This window comes from Gymnoscopelus braueri (genome assembly GCF_963280865.1).
Source record: "Gymnoscopelus braueri genome assembly, chromosome: 8".
Taxonomy (NCBI): domain Eukaryota; kingdom Metazoa; phylum Chordata; class Actinopteri; order Myctophiformes; family Myctophidae; genus Gymnoscopelus; species Gymnoscopelus braueri.
In genome coordinates this window covers 39,576,360-39,594,901 of record NC_137609.1, presented here as the reverse complement: position 1 = coordinate 39,594,901, position 18,542 = coordinate 39,576,360, and the positions used below count along the sequence as shown (strand labels likewise).

The following is an 18,542-nucleotide window of genomic DNA, read 5'->3' as shown; positions in this document are numbered from 1 at the left end:
TGAAAACAGCAGATCTACAAGCTCACGCTGCGACGCGTTGCTGCGGCGGCTATTTTCAGCATGCAACCAAGTGTAAAATCAGCCATTACGATGCCATCAAGGCACCGCCAAAATACATTTTAGTCGACTAAATCAACTGTACATTTAGTCGACTATAATCTTATGATATTTAGTCGACTAAAACTAGACAAAAACTAAAACATTTCAGATGACTAAAATATGACTAAAACTAAATGGAATTTTATTCGAAAGACTAGGACTAAAACTAAATCAAAATTTGCTGTCAAAATCAACACTGTGTGTGTGTGTGTGTGTGTGTGTGTGTGTGTGTGTGTGTGTGTGTGTGTGTGTGTGTGTGTGTGCGTGTGCGTGTGCGTGTGCGTTGTTATCTAGACCCAGTCATGAGTTTGAGATGGTGACCCTGACAGATCGCATGATTTGTGCCTCTGACTCAGAGGATGTGCTGCTGAGTCACTTTTTCCACATTGTGAAGGTCAGTGGTGTAAAGTAACTAAGTACATTTACTCAAGTACTGTACTTAAGTACACTTTTTTAGGAATTTTGACTTTACTGGAGTATTCAATATTTTACTTTTACTAAACATGCATGAACCACTTCAGCCCTGTATATTAATCGGCCATTTCAAAATAGCCGATCTCCAAGCTCACAATGCGTCATCGCGACTTATTGTGGGCTTGTAGATCTGCTATTTTCAAAAGATGTTTATACACATGTTGAACTTGTGAAATGGTGCAAGTGGTGAAAGTGATGTATGCACCCATTCCCTGTTAAACCCTGAGGAAGACTGTATTGTCGAAACGTTGGTTTCATTTCATTCGAATTAAACTTTCTGCATCGTGGCTAAGAGCTGTGCCGCCTCATCCTTGTCAACGAACTTGTGAAATGGAACATTCTGCATAATGAGTACTTTTACTTTTGGTATTTTAAGTATATTTTGATGCCAATAGGTTTGTACTTTTACTCAAGTAAATTTTTATTACTGGACAATATACCAAGTGCATAAAAATAGTAATCTAATAATAAAGTAATACCTAAGTAAACCAATAATCTAATAATAACTAATACATACGTAAACCAAGAACCTATCATCAGCTTACATTGAAACTATACACACTATAGGATGCCAGGTCAACAATAACCTGGCATCTGTCTACATAACATGCTATCTAAGTTACAGTTTAGCCTTTGCATAATCCTGCAAGCTCAGTTCAAGCCATTGTAAACAGGAGAACCAACTAAATAACCCATAAGCTCTGTCATCCATCAATCCATCCATCCACCTCCACCTCTCCGTCAATCCATCCCTCCATCCATCAACGCATCCCTCTGTTCTGCAGGTGATTCTCTCAGGGGTCGTGTCAGAAGCAGAGCTGGGGGCGGTGCTCACTTTGAGCAAGGTGAGCGTCATGGGAGTGGGCGGAGCCCTGGAGCATCCTGAAGCATGGGCCGTCCTCCACAAGGGCGGAGCTATAATCTACCCCGCCCCCACGGGTGCACAAGACCCACTGAGGTTGACAATAGACACGCAAAGATGTTACAGTGAGTACAAAGCAAACACGTGCACTCGCACATGTTTCTGTTGGATCTACATCTGCAATATATATATGTGCTGCATTTGGTATTATATAAGCAATAAGATATTAACAAAAGCCACCAACCACACAGTAAAATGGGCCTACACTCTGAAGAGTGTACAAAATGAAACCAACCAGACCCTTAAAGGTGCATTTGGTTCCATTTGTACACTCTTCAGAGTTAAATTAACAGACTGGACTTTACTGTGCAGCACAACTTTGTGTTTGTAAAATGTGGGTATCACAATAGCTTATTGAACCATCATTTGCAAATCCTATGCTACTGGAAAACAAGACTTTGGCCCCTAGCTTAAGGGTGGAAAATGTTCATGTTTATATGCAGTAAAGTTGATGGGTTTGGCACACAACAGTGGAACAACTGGTGCTGATGATTAAAAAGGTGAGACTTTCACAGTAGGAACTTCACTGAGAAAGCGAAGATTCAGGAATGGATACTGACGAGAGGTTTCATTCTCAAAGAAGCCCATGCCTATACAGCATGTGTCATAAATATCCTTACATCAGTGCTTGGGTGTCCGGGTAGCTCAGTCGGTAGAGCTCTCGCCTTCAGACCACAAGGTCATGGGTTCGATCCCGGGCACCGCCAACTCAGTGCATGAGTAGCACGGCTTGGGTGCGGTAAGTCGTGCGGTAAGTACTGGGAGCTGAGGATAGGTGTGGCGCTCCACCTCAGCAATCCATCTCCCAGTGGTCTAGCGCATAGTAACGGGGACAGACTCCCGCGTGTTACTCGGCTGATACCGACAAAAAGCCACCTCCCAACCTACTTTAGTGCTTGGGTGAGTTGTTTTGAACCAACCAACTAAACAACCACCATTCTTGGATGCTTAAAAACATGCTATATGGTAAAATTGTGAGAGTGACCAGTGAATTAAATGGTGTGCTTGGCCAGTGTGACCATTAGACTTAATGTTTCCTGCCCAAAATGCAGCTCTGACAACTACAAATGAAGGTCTGTCTATTGATCGTGTTAACTTTCATCTCTCCTGCAGCAATGGATGCATCTGAACACACCATAGCTCTGGTGACTGGAGAAAGGTCTGCAGAAATAATAATAATAATAGCAATATACAAATAATAATAATAATAACAATAATAATAATGGTATTAAATGATCCATTCCATGTTGGTCCTTCCCATTCCAGGACTGTGTCCCTGTGTTTTGAAGAAGACCACAGCTGCCAGTCCTGGTTCAGCCAACTTCAGGACGTAGCCAGTCAGAACTCGTCCACTCCCCCTAAGTCCCCCTCTCTGCTGCCCAAACGAGACTCTCTGTACCAGCAGATACCCACTGGCATCACCTGGGGCAAGGTGCCACCTGCGATTGAACGCTGCATCTCGCATGTAACCCAGCACGGTGAGTCAGTCAGTCTGTCTGTCTGTCTGTCTGTCTGTCTGTTTGTGAGTCCGCTTAGTACAGTAGCACATTACAGTACTGTCTCCCTGTGCTGGAGTCTGTCCTCAGGACTTAATGTCTGACACTGAAGCACGTAGCAAATTCGCCAGGCAATTGTACCTGTACCAGTGTGGCAAAGCTAACGCTTTAGTGAGGAAATAATCACATGCATTTTCACATTGTAATATAGTTCATACTTTCAGGTGTTTATTGGTGCCACTGAGACTGAGATAGCAAGTGTATCCCAAGCAAACCTTCTGTCCTGTATAATCACATACCATTTTCATTTGCATCAATCAATCAGTCAGTCAGTCAGTCAGTCAGTCAGTCAGTCAGTCTGTCTGTTTTAGTCTTTATTTGTGGAGCACTTTTAATCAAAAATAGATAGTAACATAGCCTCTATAGAATCACACCAAATAACACATATCATCTTCAACAAGATTACAGACAAATTGATGTTGTGACTTTGTGACGCGTTGTAAGCTTGGAGATCACCTATTTCAGCTATTTTTACATGTTTAAAATTATTAAATGTGTCAATTTCTTTGTATATTTAAAGGGGTAGTTCACCCCCAAAATAACTTTTTTTCTATTGATTACTGACTATCTGGAGCCTTGAATTCATAGATATTTTTTTGTTTTTGTCACATTCCTAAGCCAATAATTTGATTATAATAAATGTGTCCCCATTGATTCCGGTAGGAGACACAAATGCATTTGTGTCTCCTACCGGAATCAATGGGGCTAAATTTATTATAATCAAATAATAAAGGAAGGAATGCGACAAAAACAAATAAATATCCATGAATTCAAGGCTCCATGGGGTGAGTAATCAATAGAAAAAAAGTTTTTGGGGGGTGAACTACCCCTTTAAGTTATTTGTCGTATCTGCCCTGTTCAATTTTGTATTACGAAGCCTAAAAAGTTAACATAATTTTATTCTGTATTCATATGTTCCAATGTTGAACGCCAAACACACAATTAAATCGTTAATCGCAATTATTTGAGTGACAATTAATCGTCAACTTAAATTTGTAACCGTGACAGCCCTACCTATGTGTTGCCCTACCTATGTGTTGTTGTTGTTGTTATTATTACTTAAGTCAAATGCAATGTATTGTACTTGTCAAATAGAAGTTTTGAATGTTGTGTCGTTTGGATCGTGATGCTTGTCTCAGGCCTTAAGGTGGAGGGCGTGTACCGCCGCTGTGGCCTCGTCACCAAAGTCGCCCAATTGGTAGAAGCCCTGATGACCTCGCCGAGCACCGCCCCTCTGGAGAAAGACGAACAGGGCATCCTGGACACGACCTCTGCCCTCAAGCAGATTGTCCGCCGGCAGGATTTGCTCATACCACTGGACCAAAGGAAACTGTGGGTGGAGGCTGCAGGTGAATGCCCTCTTAACCACATAAGCGTTATGTACTTTGCCCCATATGCAAAAGTAACCAATCTAATAGCTCACAATGCCTCGCATTAAAGGGATAGTTCACCCCCAAAAAATAAAAAATCACACCCAGTGTGAAGTGAGCGTGTTATTTAGAACAGTGGTCATCACAGTGATGGATTTTTTTTTTTGAAGTGCATGGTGCTATTTATAGGTTATGAATTTCATCATGCGTCTCGCTAGCCAATCACAGTACTGAGCAAAGGGTCTGAATACTTATCAGCCAATCACAGTACAGGTTATGAATTTCATCATGCGTCTCGCTAGCCAATCACAGTACTGAGCAAAGGGTATGAATACTTATCAGCCAATCACAGTACAGCGTCTCCAACCCCACTTATAGGAGCGGCTACACCGCTCAAAGATTCTATCGATTAGTCACCCCATGGAGACTTGAATTCATGGATATTTATTTTTTTTGTCGGTAGGCAGCGGTTCCGGTAGGAGACACAAAGAGTCTCCTTTGTGTCTCCCACCGGAACCGCTGTCTACCGGTCCGCTGGTCATCAAATTATTGGCTTAGGAATGCGACAAAAACTAAAAAATATCCATGAATTCAAGTCTCCATGGGGTGACTAATCGATAGGAAAAAAAGTCATTTTGGGGTGAACTATCCCTTTAAGAGGCGTTATGAGTTTATAGATCAGCTATTTTCCCTATTTTGGGCATATCATTATAGGACAAAATGTATCAATCATAATTTTGAAAATATAAAAAATGTATGATTCCCACTCTGTAATGACATGACATAGAAACAAAAAGTGGTTAAAACAACACAAGTTTCTGGATACATATTAAACCGTGTTTTTAATTCTATGATTCTATTTTTTTATGATTACATCCTCTTTGTCGTCATAACTCAGCTCTGACAGATGAGCGGGCCAGACTGAAGGCCTACAGGCGGTTACTTCAACAACTTCCCTGTGACAACAGCGCTACCCTGAACGCACTCTGTGAACACTTCTACATGTGAGACACACACGCACGCATGCACACACACACACACACACACACACACACACACACACGCACACACACACACACACACACACGCACGCACGCACGCGCGCACACACACACACACACACACGCGCGCGCACGCACAGTGGTGTAAAGTAACCATGTACATTACAATTTTGAGGTATTTTACTTTACTGTAAGTATTTCCAATTTTCAATACTTTTACTTCTACTCCTCTGCATCTCAGAGGCAAATATTGTACTTTTACTCCACTACAATGATTTGAAAACTTAAGTTACTAATTTAGTTACTTTGTAGATTTTGATCATTATTACAAAACATACATTAACCACTTTAGCCTTATATATACTTCGGCTATTCGAGAAAACAATCTACAAGCTCACAACGCGTCGTGATGCGACGCGTTGTGAGCTTGTAGATCAGCTATTTTCAAAATATTTGTATACATATTGAACTTGTGAAATGGGACATTCTGCATAATGAGACTTTTACTTTTGGTGCTTAAAGTATATTTTGATGCAAATACTTTTGTACTTTTACTCAAGTACATTTTAAATACCAGACTTTTACTTGTACCGTTGTATTTCTAGATGGTGGTATTGATACTTAAGTAAAATATTTCAGTACTTTTTTTCCACCACTGCTCACTTCTAAAATGGACTAATATCCTCCATCCTCCATAATTCTACAAAGCTCTGTGAGTGAGTGAGTGAGTGAGTGAGTGCTTCCCCAAAAGCTCTTCTGCCCGGTTCTCCTCAGTGGCTGGAGCAATTTGATCTGCATTTGCACACAGCCATTGACCATTACCATGTGCATGGAACACAGCCCGTTTTTCGCTTTCCCCAAATGTCAGCTGTTTATTAGCGTTTTGGTGTTCGCTGGCTCCCGGGTTGCCAAATCATGTGCGTGAATCAAGCGCCGGTGTTGCCACATCCGTGAAACAAGTGGACCATCCGTGAAACAAGCGGACCATGACGCACTTTGGGTGCTCTTATCCCCTGACGGGTATGGTCTAGTGAATGTAATCATTCATCTGTGTCTTTGCCCCCTCCTCCTCTCCTGTCTTCTCTCTCTCCAGGATCCAGATCCTCAGTTCTGAGAACCGTATGACGTCTCATAACCTGGCTGTGGTTCTGGTTCCCACGCTGTTCCAGGAACTGGCCATGAACTCAGAGCTGGTCCGCCTCACCAAGGAACTCATCATCCATCGCACCTTGCTGTTCCTGGTATGTGTGTGTGTGCAGTGGTGGGGAAAAGTACTCAAATGTTTTACTTAAGTTAAAGTATCAATACTGCAATGTAGAAATACTCTGTTACAAGTAAAAGGCCATGTGTTCAAAATGTTACTTGAGTAAAAGTACAAAAGTATTGGCATCAAAATGTACTTAAAGTACCAAAAGTAAAAGTACTAAAATGTTTGAAAAAAGCAGATCTGCAAGCTCACAACGCGTCGCAACGTCTGCTATTTTTGAATAGCCAACGCAAAAATCAAAAATGACACAGATGCTTTCCCGGTCTTTTAAATGAACACAATGCACATGAACAAAGGAAGAAACTCCCCTGAAACTAGACAAGAGCTGTATAATTCTTAATGCCATTGTACGCCATTCCTCTCTACAGAGCCCTGGGATTGACCATGCAGTGGCGGGAGAAGAACAGATCACAGTCTTCTAAGATTCCCAGATACAGCGCTGAACAGGGGAGAAGAATATCCAATAAAAAATGGAGAGGATGAATGTGACTGTCCATGCACTGAGTGGGCCGTACAGTATATATATATACGGTATATTCTATAGCAGTGGAGGTTGGGAGTAACATTTACAATTGAGCCCTTTAGCTCTTCTGCCAATGCGACATGTAAATATGAAAATCCCTCTATCTATTCCATGATACTTACATAACATAACCTGAACCAAGGAGCACGGCAGTCAGTTACAGAATGTCCTAGAATTATATATATTTTTTAGACAGAAGTGCCAGTCTGAAACATAAGACAGCAGTTAATAGGATTTCGGTCAGGAAAACTCATGAATAGATTTATAACATTTTTAAGACTATAAGATGAGCAATACATTCATTTGGTTTCACAATGAATGTATCTGCTTTGATGTACTAATGCTACATCTGCCCTACAAAAGAGGGGCCTTCAGAATCCCCTTAAATAAAAGCAGATCCAAAACAACAAGTGGTAGTTGCGTTGGCCGAGGGTGAGCAGCACTCTAAAGGCCAGTCCACACTAATGATTTGCGACACAACATGCAACACCTTCCAACTATACTCGCAACCATTATCCCAAAAGGCAGTTGCAAGGAGTTGCATTGGTGTGGACTGGCTGTAAGAAAGCAAGCAAATGAGCTATACAAAGGTCCCTTTTTAAATGGGGCACTCTATTAATTGTGTATGCAATTGTTTGAGAATGGAAGCATGGAACTGAGGCCAATGGTAGGCCACCAGCAACTGCAAAGAGTTTCATTTTCATTTATCTGGTGTGCTTCACCTATTTCTCTTTTGTGTTCAAAAAGTGAGAGAGGGAATAATTGTATTCATGCTTTAAGTGCGTAATAAGGCCAGTACGGCCAGGTGATTAATTTGTCTGCATTTGTTTTTTCTTCTGCAAAATAGTTATAGTACCAGAGGCATCATTTCAGAAGAAACTAGAGGGTGGCAAAAAAGTGACCACTTAAGCTCCATTTCAAAAACTGTTTAATTAAATTTGAGGTTAAATGTGATGCTAAGGGTTAGGGTTAGGGTTAGGGGGTTGCAATTGCCATCTCCTGGGGTCCCAAATGATGCATGGCTGAAACTATAACTATAAGAATGTGAGAGGACACAGGATCTTTGCATCCCCATATTATTGTAGATGCCCTGGTTATTGTAAGGTTATTGTCTTTCAAGATTTTCTTAATAGTTTTAAAACTACAACGTACATATGTTTTTTGTCTCTCCTGAGTGAGGTAATTGCAATGATGTCCAAAAACTATGGCTGTGAATCTAGTTCAATCCAGTGCTCCATCTGCTTATTGTCATTGTCCTACCTGACAGCATGGCTTTCTTAACCCATTAAGACCGGGAACGCATCTGCGTCATTTAAGATTTCTTTGGCTATTCAAAAATAGCAGATCTACAAGCTCATAGCGCTGCACCGAGTGCCGTGCTACGAGCTTGTAGATCTGCTATTTTTGAAAAATCTTGAAAATGTGTGCAAATCTTTAATAAATATATTTTTGGACCGAACATTTGTGACTCAAATCTTTGCTCCTGGAGGTCCCTGGAACAAAATATTTTGAGATGGGGATCCGTGGCCAAATACATATCATTTTGGGGGCCCTTGACATGAAAACGTTTGAGAACCACTAATAGCAACATAGGTTTTTTCTAACGGATGATATGCGTTTTGGTAAATTATGGTCCCATTTATTTTAAATTGATGAAGTAGCCTAAGTGTCTTGCTCAGGGACACTTTGACACATTGCTGAGGCCTGGAATCTAATCTGGGACCTCTGGCTTCCCAGACGGCCTATAGCCGCCCTAAATGACTACAATGACATGACTAAAATAGAGATATAGGGATAAATAGAGATTAAATTATTGATTTTATAAATTTTTATTATTAATTAATTTTGATTAACTGTTGCACTCCTAGATGGTTGTTCTCTTGTCTACAGGTCTGTAAGGTCACATAGTACTGTTACTGTATATAAACAATGGACAGTACCCGAGACCAACAGTAGGGAGCAGCAATACACCAACTGGCGTCTAGACAAACTGGTCAGAAGAACATACCCAGTGTTGCCAGTTCTGCTTATTATAAGCGACTTTTTGGTTTGTTTTTCTGTAAAGTCTCTTGTAAATATTGTTAGTCGCGGGTTGCCTTTTTTTGGGCTTGTTTCTAACGTGTAGCTGCTTATAAGGGCTTGTTTCCTAATGCTGTTTTAATTTGTTTAAACCATTGGTTCTCAAACATTTTCATGATCAATGACCCCCAAATTAATAGGTACTTGTCCACGGACCCCCATCTAAAAATATGTTGTGCCAGGGACCCCCCCCATACAAGAGTGCGTTCTGTGTTGTCAAAATGTTTCAAAAAATATTCCAAGATTTAATGCTTTTTCTTTTTCATTTTCTTTTTCAAGATTTATTTTGACTTATTCCTGGTTGCTTATTTCTCTCGCTAAACCTGGCAACACTGGAAGCACCGAAGTCCTGACGTCACTCGTTCATCCCCAGGTTTGCGGAAGTAATTTCTCTATGGAGAATAACATTGGGTCATCTTAGAATCGTCTCATATAAGAATTGTGGTCCAAAAATAAACACCGCGTGTCGGCGTTATTGTCAGGGAGGAGGTTCTGTATAGTTTATGATAGTCAGTCACTTATATTTGATACAGTCTGTTTCTGGCGAAAATGTAACTAATTTGGCGGAAGTAACATTAGCGTTTTCTCACCGTCAGTTGATGCTTCATATCCATAAGAGTCAACCCGCCGTGGTCATTTGTTTATTTTTGGAACACAGTTCTTATTTGACGCGATATTAAATACGTCTATGGGATTCAGAACGGGGGTGGAAAACTGCGAACCAGGTAGACAAACAAAGGATGTGTAAATGACGTCAGACTTCGGCGGTCTAGGGTGTGCTCTTATTTTTAACTCTATGGGTGTGCTATATTATACCTCTATGGGGGTGTGTTGTTGACTGACTGTTGTTCTGAAGAAATTCTGTACGAGAGGAACACTGAAACAGCAGCAGGTAAAGATGAACAAATGTAATGTTCCATTTATCTTTGTTCTCTCGGAACTAATCTAACCTCGCGTCACCAGACTTTCCGCCGCGGAGGAAAGCCTGGTATTGGTTCTAAAACTAGCCGTGTGATCCAGTTTAGAAAAAAGGAAGAACAAATGGCGTCGCATTGTTTTTGTTCCCCACATAATTCGAATCAATTAGTTTAGTCTCGCTAGTCACGCCACGAATTAGAATAAAAGATAGACATACCAAACGATTATCATATAAAAAAAAGCGAAACGATTATACCAAATTAAACAAGTTTTAAACTAGGGGGAATCATTTAGGAGATGCACGACGTCGGAGGTTCCGGTCACTGGTTCCGGCGACATGATGACGTAAATTATATCCGCTGCGACCGGATCAGAAACCCGAAAATGGTATTGATTGATCCCAGGCTAGAACAAATCAATGTTGTGCATTTGTCTTAGTTGGCCCATAATTACAGTGCTCTTATCCTTATATAAACAACTATAGCGCAGCAGCATGGCATTTAGCCAACATTGTTTTTGCAGGTTGCAATGTAGCAACCTACAGTGAGGTACAGTGGTGGGAAAAGTAAGTCTATGTGAGTAAAAACACAAGTAATGGATCAAAATATACTTAAAGTTAAAGTACTCAAATGCAGAAGGTCCCATTTCACACATTTTCTAATGTCTAAAATGTATAAAAATCCTTTGAAAATAGCAGATCTACAAGCTCACAATGCATTGGTATGTTTTGTAATAATCAACATCTACAAAGTAACTACTGTAAGGTTTTCAAATAATTGTAGTGGAGTGAAAGTAAAATATTTTCCTCTAAGATGTAGTGGAGTAGAAGTAGAAGTACTGAAAATTGGAAATACTCCAATAAAGTAAAAAATACCTCAAAATGTTACTTAAATACAGTACTTGAGTACATGTACTTAGTTACTTTACACCACTGTTAATCTAGTCTCTATTTAAGCACTGATGTGCAAACGTATGAGCAGGATTAGTTCTCTGTCCACAGTAATGTTTATTTAATTTGAAGTTAGAGCTCCATGTCTTCATGCACCAGACATTGAATCCTTACCAACCAAACAATATCAAGCTGTAGTTTGTCAGGCCTATAATGACCCATACATGTTCATGGGCTGCAAATTGACAATTTTGCCCTAAACCCACTTTTCTGCTGTTACAATTGAAAAAACGTTTTCTTCAGTTAAATCTATTAGAATTACTTTTCAAGTTATACAGTATGCTTAGCTCTGGTCCATAGCCTTAAAGGAGTTCTTGTCAATAGAAAAAATCCATTGACCGGATCTGTAGAGGGCACAGCGGAGTAACTAAATAATGTTTTCCTTCCGGTGAAATATTTAACATTTTGGCCAACAAGTGTATTTTAGACGTGAGGTGGGGGGCTGTAAGCTTGTAGATCAGCTATTTCTGTTATTTTGTATAAAATGATTAAATATGTCAATTTCTTTGTATATTTAATTATTTGTCATATCTGCCATGTGCAATCTTTTTTACGAAGCCTAAAAGGCAAACGGGAATAAAATGTTTATTCATATGTTCCAATGTTCAATGCCATCACAATTATTTGAGTGACAATTAATCGTCAACTTAAATTTGTAATTGTGACAGCCCTATCCATAAGTGCTATGTTTTTGTTTATAAAAATGTATATAATGCATTACTAAACCTCTGTGATTTTAATTGTTTTAATTCCAGACTCTGTGGAGTCCAGACTACAGGTCTAGATGAACTCTCCAGACCCAGCCAGACCTGTTTCAATGAAACAGGAGAAACCTGAAGACAAGTCAGACCTCAGTAAGTTCCACTGTCTGTCTCTTTCTTCCCCTTTTCTAGCTTCAAGGTGTTTATTATCAAATACAAATACAATACATTTGCTAGCTGCACTATGGGCAGTGAAATTATTGTGCTTCAACATCAAATACAATTCAGTGTTGATTTTGACAGCAAATTCAGATTTTTTTTCTTCATATTTTAGTCATCTGAAATGTTTTAGTTTTTGTCTAGTTTTAGTCGACTAAATATCATAAGATTATAGTCGACTAAATCTACAGTTGATTTAGTCGACTAGAATGTATTTTGGCGGTGCCTTGATGGCGTCATAATGGCAAATTTTACACTTGGTTGCATGCTGAAAATAGCCAATCTACAAGCTCACAACGTGTCGCAGCGGCTATTCGGCTATTTTCAGAGCACAACACCCGGGCGCAACCAAACATAAAATGACTTATCTTTTAGTTCTACTGGATCTCTTCTCCACTAGTCCCTCACTAACATTTTAGTCTAGTTTTTATTTGTTGACAAAATTGTCAAATATTTAGTCTTTAGTCATCGTAGCTTAGTTTTTATTTTTGTTCTTATTTCGTTTTCGTCAGTGAAAAAAGGTAGTCGACGAAAAATTGTCTTCATAGTTTTAGTCGTCGAAATCAACACTGGTACAATTAAACATCACTGTAACATCTTGTGGTCTATCATGTTATTTTTCTGCTCCTAGACATCCTGCACATGGTTGTGTGTAAAGAGGAGGAAATTGAAGTTGAACTTGAATCAGACTCTGAAGTCTCTGAAGACAGTGATGAGCTGGAGGAGACCAGTGGAGGTCAGTCAGCTTTGAATACACTGAAATCACACAAGACACTAAATGTGGAAGGACGAATATTGTCATTGAAAAACAAGCTGTCCCCAGGCTTATCCCAGCTATTTTCAAAGTGGTTTACTAGTATAGAGACACACGGCCGGAAGCGGAAGGCCTACAAATTCACGGCCACTTTTGAGACAGCGCCGCTACTCGAGGTCCGTTAGAACGATGAACTGCAGCTGCCAATGCATTCCCTATGAGAGGATATGAGAATTAGCCTACTTTTAAAATATTCCTACATTAACTGGAGACGATATTGATTTAAATAAAAATATGTTTCCAAATGTATGGAGTCTTTGTCAACATATCATCTTGTTCAGAATCAGATTTATATTCACATCACAGGTTTACAAAAAAAAAAGTGGGTGAAATTCGTTTTTGTACTTCGTTCCCATCGCAACGTTAATTTCCATAGAAAGAAGAGGGGGGGGAGAAGAAGAGGGGTGGGGGGCAAGTGGGAAGGAGATCAAAAACAAGAGAACAACAGAAGGCCAGACAAGTTATCTACATATTTACAAAGTACCTGAGACAATAAAAAAACTAAGGTGCCTGAGCATAGCAGCAATGTATGTATACTGTGCATGATATACTTATACTGTGCATGATATACTTATGGACGTTAAGGTGCTTAGAGAAAAAAAATAGCACAAGAAAAAAAGACAAGAAAAGCCAGTGCGTTATACATGGGATTAAGGTGCAAAAGGTCAATGCGTGTCCACCTAGGGTGGACTGACCCTAGTATAATCCGCAAGTAGCTCCATGAGGGAAAAGTCATTTGTACCTGGTGTAGTCCACAGGTGTGTTCAGGAAGAGCCTTGTTTTCTTAATAGTTGATGTGTTTCACATTTAATTTGCCACTTTAACGAGTTACCCATAATGTTAACACAGCAGAGGCGAGACGGCAGACAGACAAGTTGTCGCATTTCAGTGACATCACTGTCTTTCCGAGCGCCGACCAGTGGCGTACCCACTGTAGAGGCAGAACAGGCAACAACATCAGTGACAACACAGACGTGTGTGGGGAAGAATCAATTGGCATAAAAAAATTAATTGGGGAGAAAAACAGGGTACAAACTACACAATGTTTTAATATAATAGTAATAATACTGATATTGTGAATAACGATAGGCGATGCAGACTTCAAATGATATCAGGATCTTAAAGATGACCATTTTGAATTGTTTAAAACCTTTAACCAAAATTAATTAACGGTTAATTAGCCATAACAGATAAGAATAAAATGTACTATTAAATTAACTCACACAGGGTCCCAAATGAACACACACCAGGACTGCATTTGCGTTTTGATAGGCCAAATAAGTTGCTCTTTACAAAGTGTCTGTTATTGTTGAAATTGAGTCTAAGAAGAGGTGTTTCTCTTCTTAATTAATCCTAAACTCCTCTGGGATTTTAATTGTTTCATTCCAGACTCTGTGGAGTCCAGACAGCAGGTGCAGATGAACTCTCCAGACCCAGCCAGACCCGTTTCAATGAAACAGGAGGAACGTGAATACTACCCCCCAAACTTAAGTACGTTACACTGTTAATCTTGTTTCCCTTTTTGTATCTTCAAGGTGTTTATTTATCACATACACATACAATGCAGTTGCTAGCTGCACTATGGGCTGTGCAATTATTTTTGCACAGCCCATAGTACAAGTAAATACAAATTAAACATCATTGTAACATCTTGTGGTCTATAATGTAATTCTTCTGCTCCTAGACATCCTGCACATGGTTGTGTGTAAAGAGGAGGATTCTCCTCTTGGGGAGAGGAACCCCAGTCTGCTCCACGAGGAACCAGAGCCTCCACAGATTAAAGAGGAACTGGAGGAGCTACTTCTAAGACCAGAGGAGCCTGATGGGTCAATGTTGACATTACTAGCAGTGAAAAAAGAGGATGATGATGATGATGAAGACATCTCTTCACACTGTTCTGAAATTGAAGTTGAAGTTGAATCAGACTCTGAAGTCACTGAAGACAGTGATGAGTGGGAGGAGACCGGTGGAGGTCAGCCAGCTTTGAATATACTGCAATCACACAAGACACTAAATGTGGAAGGACAAATATTGTCACTGAAAAACAAGCTGTCCCAGGCTTATCCCAGCTATTTTCAAAGTGGGGTACTAGTATCCCCAGGCCACAGGCAATGATTAATGAATTGTTATGGAATTATTTTCATCCAATAGCACTGTCATTTTGCTCTCTCTATCTATCTCACATGACTGTTGACCACTTAAACCCTACATACTGTACCCTAATCCCCCAGGGCTCTAGTCTACAGTATACTAGGCCACCTCCTGTTTTTGCTCTACACTAAACATCTTTGCCAAAAATAGCCGATAACAAGCTCAAGGTGCGACAAATTGCCACACGTTGGGAGCGTGCAGATTGACTATTGTCGTTGAATGTCCGCCCCAGAATACTAGGGAGGTTAAGGTTCATGTGGTTAAGTATTTGGCTTAGCCAGAAGCGATGGGTAAATATTTCACTTCAAATGTCCTGGTGTAATTTTGATCTTGAACAAGTGATAGTGCATGCACATCCAATCTCTAGTCCAGGTGCTGGACAAACGACGATCAACATTTACAAATAACATATGCACGCTGGTTCTCGGCTCACCTGTTTTTACTGTATATTGTCTCTCTGAGACACGTTACATGTATCTATGAGTATGTCTATCATCATTGCTACTTGGAGTTGAGGAAATGGTTACACACTTTAACCAATTATTGATTGGTATGAACTCAATTGATTCTATTTGGACTCTGTTCCAACCAGTCAGGTTTTATTTGATTCTCTTTATATGTGTTCCTGATGAAAATCTACTGAAATCGAAACGTAGCATAAGCAGCAATAAATACAAGTTGAGCTGAGAACCAGTGTGCAGTATTTATTTACTTGTGATTTTGATCTTGAATACATTATGTGACTGTGTTGTCCATTCTTTATAATTAATCTTTTGCACATACTGTATGATGGAGTGTTTACAAGTTCTCTCTCTCTCTCTCTCTCTCTCTCTCTCTCTCTCTCTCTCTCTCTCTCTCTCTCTCTCTCTCTCTCTCTCTCTCTCTCACATACTCTCAGGAGTGATCTCCCAGTCTTCCCAGACTCAGGTCTTCCCTTGTTCTGAGTGTCCATACACCATCACATCTCAGGTCCTCCTCCAGAAACACATCAAGAGGAGCCACAACGACCTCTACTGCCAAATGCTGAGGAATGGACAGATCCCCTCAGCAGGCTGCCAGCAAATGACCAACTCCTTAACCAGCAGGACACAAGGAGACACTGACCAACCAAGATCTTTCAGTCATCATCACTTAACCAAGACATTAACTGAAACAGGAGATGGTAAGACACATCAGCTGATTGTCACAGAAAAGAAAGCCCACATCTGTAAACATTGTGACAAGAGTTTCAGTCAATCAGAAGACCTGATGAGACACCAGAATGTCCACACCGGAGAACAACCTTTCCACTGTAAACAGTGTAGCAAGAGTTTCATTAGGTCATACAACCTAAAGAGACACAAGTGTATCCAAATTGGAGAAAAACCTTTCCACTGTAAACAATGTGACAAGAGTTTCAGTAAGTCAAAGGACCTGAAGAGACACCAGCATGTCCACACCGGAGAAAGACCTTTCCACTGTAAACATTGTGACAAAAGTTTCTTTCAGTCAAGTGACCTGAAGAGACACGAGCGTGTCCACACTGGAGAACAACCTTTCCACTGTAAACATTGTTTCAAAAGTTTCTCTCAGTCAGGTGACCTGAAGATACACCAGCGTGTCCACACTGGAGAAAAACCTTTCCACTGTAAAGATTGTGACAAGAGTTTCAGCCAGTTAAAAGGCCTGAACAGGCACACACTTGTCCACGCTGGAGGAAGATCTTTCCACTGTAAATATTGTGACAAGAGTTTCAGCCAGTTAAAAGGCCTGAACAGGCACACACTTGTCCACACTGAAGTAAAACCTGTCCACTGAAAACAGTGTGGCAAGAGTTTCAGTGAGTCAAGTTCTCTGAAAATGATGTGGGAAAAACTGTTCCAGGCCTAGAAAAGGTTTGGAATTAATCAAATGTTTTGGAAAGTACTTCACTATGTATTGTTTTTGGCTATTGATTTTGTTCATATAAACATTTCTTACTCACGCTAAATGTGTAAAATGATACAATGTAGTGCTGCGCTGCATAGTCTGGGGGAGTGGTGTAATATATAGACGTCACTCACGTCAGTAACAAAAAACGGCGCTGGTTGGTGATCTTGCCGAGGGTGCCGAAACGCCATACACATTTTGCAACAGATGCCTCTGGGATGTTAAAGTTTACAAGGAGTGCAAGCAGCATTAGTGCTTGCATCGCTTCTCCCAACTTTTTACTTTTTCAAATTATTATAATCTTAATCAAAATAATAATAAATATTATTATTGTTTTTTGTTTCTTTGGAACTCGAATGATACCTATTGATGAATGCAGATATATGGACTTTTGTTGAATTTAGATTTGAAAGCCCACAACTTTGTTACTTAACTTATTTCTTATATGTACATAAAAAGGATAAAGAAAATCTAAACAATGGCAAGGATATGTAAATATTGTAAACTGAAATGAACAATGAATGAATTGCAATAAAATTGATGAATAGGAACATAAGCAGCATTTGGAAAAAATGTCTGGGGTGCACTCAAAAGGCTGAGTAGATGTGAAAATGACCCCAGAAGTTAAATACCCCTTTAACCACTTAAGCTCCAGCATCTGTGTTCTGCGGAAAACCTTCGCTCAAAATAGCCGATCTACAAGCTCACAACGTGTCGCAATGTGACTTATTGTGAGCTTGTAGATCGGCTGTTTTCAGCTAAGACAGAAATTATACTAGTATGGAGCCCTGCGGGACTCTACTCAACCAAGTATAGGGTTTAAGTGGTTAAGTTTTCCACTCTTGGTACAATAATATGTCTTGGTATTCATATGTTCTTCTCTACTTGTGTCTCACAGTATCCTCTTGTTGAAATTAACTTTATAGGAAAACCAACAACATAACTGATTTAAAACCTATCCATCCTTACTTTTTAAACTGATGAATGGGACCAATGCTGACGTTCGCTCTTAAGTCAATGCAAGATTAGTAAAAAGAAAAAAGAAATAAAAAAATATGAATATGGATGCCATAATGAGACTTGTACTCCAGTGTAATATGCCTTTGGTGGTGTAGCAAAACACCTGGCATGGAATTTGGAATGGAATTTTGAATTTACTGCATGTTTAGATACAAGGGTATATATATATACCATTCCATAATATATGCTTCACTTTTGCTACATTGCCTGACTTGGGCTGACTTTGTAATTGTGTTAATGTAGCTGTTACAATCCAGGTCTGAGTCCAACTACACCAATGGGTTTTTCGCTTAGTCAGTTGTACAGCTTGTTAATCAGAGAAGTGCCCAGTCTTCCGCCCCAAAATCCACCTCAGGTGCCAGTCTTCCCCCCAAAAGGTGCCCAGTCTGCAAAGGAAGAAAGAAATAAGTGAGTGAAGGTGCCCACTCTTCTGGTTACCTTGTAGTCGTAGATACACGATGGGCACTAGTACCCAAGATCAACAGTGGGTGGCAGCAGTACGTCAGCCTGGCGTCTCCTCTGCCAGAAACTCAGAAGAAGAGGAACATTCCCACAATGCAGTGCTGTGTTT

At 40.1% G+C, this 18,542-nt stretch overlaps 3 protein-coding genes across 4 annotated transcripts in view; 2 read left to right on the top strand and 1 right to left on the bottom strand.

The window, feature by feature from the left end:
* LOC308089694 (arf-GAP with Rho-GAP domain, ANK repeat and PH domain-containing protein 1) overlaps positions 1-8,578 on the top strand; it is a 30,693-nt gene extending 22,115 nt beyond the window's left edge. For both annotated transcript variants that reach the window (XM_080434558.1, XM_080434557.1), the window contains 8 exons: positions 394-493; positions 1,359-1,560; positions 2,609-2,654; positions 2,762-2,973; positions 4,191-4,400; positions 5,320-5,425; positions 6,516-6,663; positions 7,058-8,578. In XM_080434558.1, the coding sequence (XP_080290684.1) occupies positions 394-493; positions 1,359-1,560; positions 2,609-2,654; positions 2,762-2,973; positions 4,191-4,400; positions 5,320-5,425; positions 6,516-6,663; positions 7,058-7,111 (1,078 nt within the window). In that variant the 3' untranslated portion in view covers positions 7,112-8,578. The remainder of the gene's footprint in view (positions 1-393; positions 494-1,358; positions 1,561-2,608; positions 2,655-2,761; positions 2,974-4,190; positions 4,401-5,319; positions 5,426-6,515; positions 6,664-7,057) is intronic.
* The window catches only part of LOC308089991 (platelet-derived growth factor receptor beta-like), a 376,796-nt gene that overhangs the window by 68,670 nt on the left and 289,584 nt on the right, over positions 1-18,542 (bottom strand). The window lies entirely within an intron of this gene.
* On the top strand, positions 10,064-17,863 carry LOC308090843 (uncharacterized protein; the record flags this gene model as incomplete). Its single annotated transcript, XM_080436116.1, has 7 exons — positions 10,064-10,183; positions 11,914-12,012; positions 12,710-12,814; positions 14,282-14,383; positions 14,577-14,864; positions 15,942-16,205; positions 17,850-17,863. Exons 2-7 carry the CDS (start codon positions 11,943-11,945, stop codon positions 17,861-17,863), a joined length of 843 nt encoding a protein of 280 aa, XP_080292242.1. The 5' UTR covers positions 10,064-10,183; positions 11,914-11,942.